At 56.3% G+C, this 373-nt stretch overlaps 1 protein-coding gene across 1 annotated transcript in view; it reads right to left on the reverse strand.

The window, feature by feature from the left end:
• EMH_0079330 (uncharacterized protein) overlaps nt 1–373 on the reverse strand; it is a gene marked incomplete at both ends in the record, with an annotated part of 3,774 nt that overhangs the window by 2,949 nt on the left and 452 nt on the right. The window contains one exon of the mRNA XM_013500123.1: nt 1–246. Coding sequence (XP_013355577.1) covers nt 1–246 — 246 coding nt within the window. The remainder of the gene's footprint in view (nt 247–373) is intronic.

Consider the following 373-nt stretch of genomic DNA (forward strand, 5'->3'; position numbering starts at 1 on the left):
TGCTGCTGCTGCTGCTGTTTGTTTTGCTGCTGCAGCAGCTGCATCAGCACCGGTTGCTGCTTTTGTTTCTGCTGCTGTTGTTGCGGTTGTTGCTGCTGTTGCTGCTGTTGCTGCTGCTGCTGCTGCTGCTGTTTTTGTTTCTGTTTTTGTTGCTGCTGCTTCTCCTGCTGCAGCTGCTCGCTGCGCTGCTGCAGGCGCTGCAGCAAAGCCCTTATCTCTGGCCGCTTTCTGCTGCGGGTTGCAACCCTAAAGGGAGCAGCAGCAGCAGCAGCAGCAACAGCAGCAGGAGAGAATAAACCACAAGCAGCAGGAGGAGGCAAAGCCCTCCCCGCAGCAACAGCAGCAGCAACAGCAGCCTTGGGTGTTATTGGTT

The sequence above is a fragment of the Eimeria mitis genome, genomic scaffold, assembly GCF_000499745.2.
Source record: "Eimeria mitis Houghton genomic scaffold, Emh_scaff5035, whole genome shotgun sequence".
NCBI classification, from domain to species: Eukaryota; Apicomplexa; class Conoidasida; order Eucoccidiorida; family Eimeriidae; genus Eimeria; species Eimeria mitis.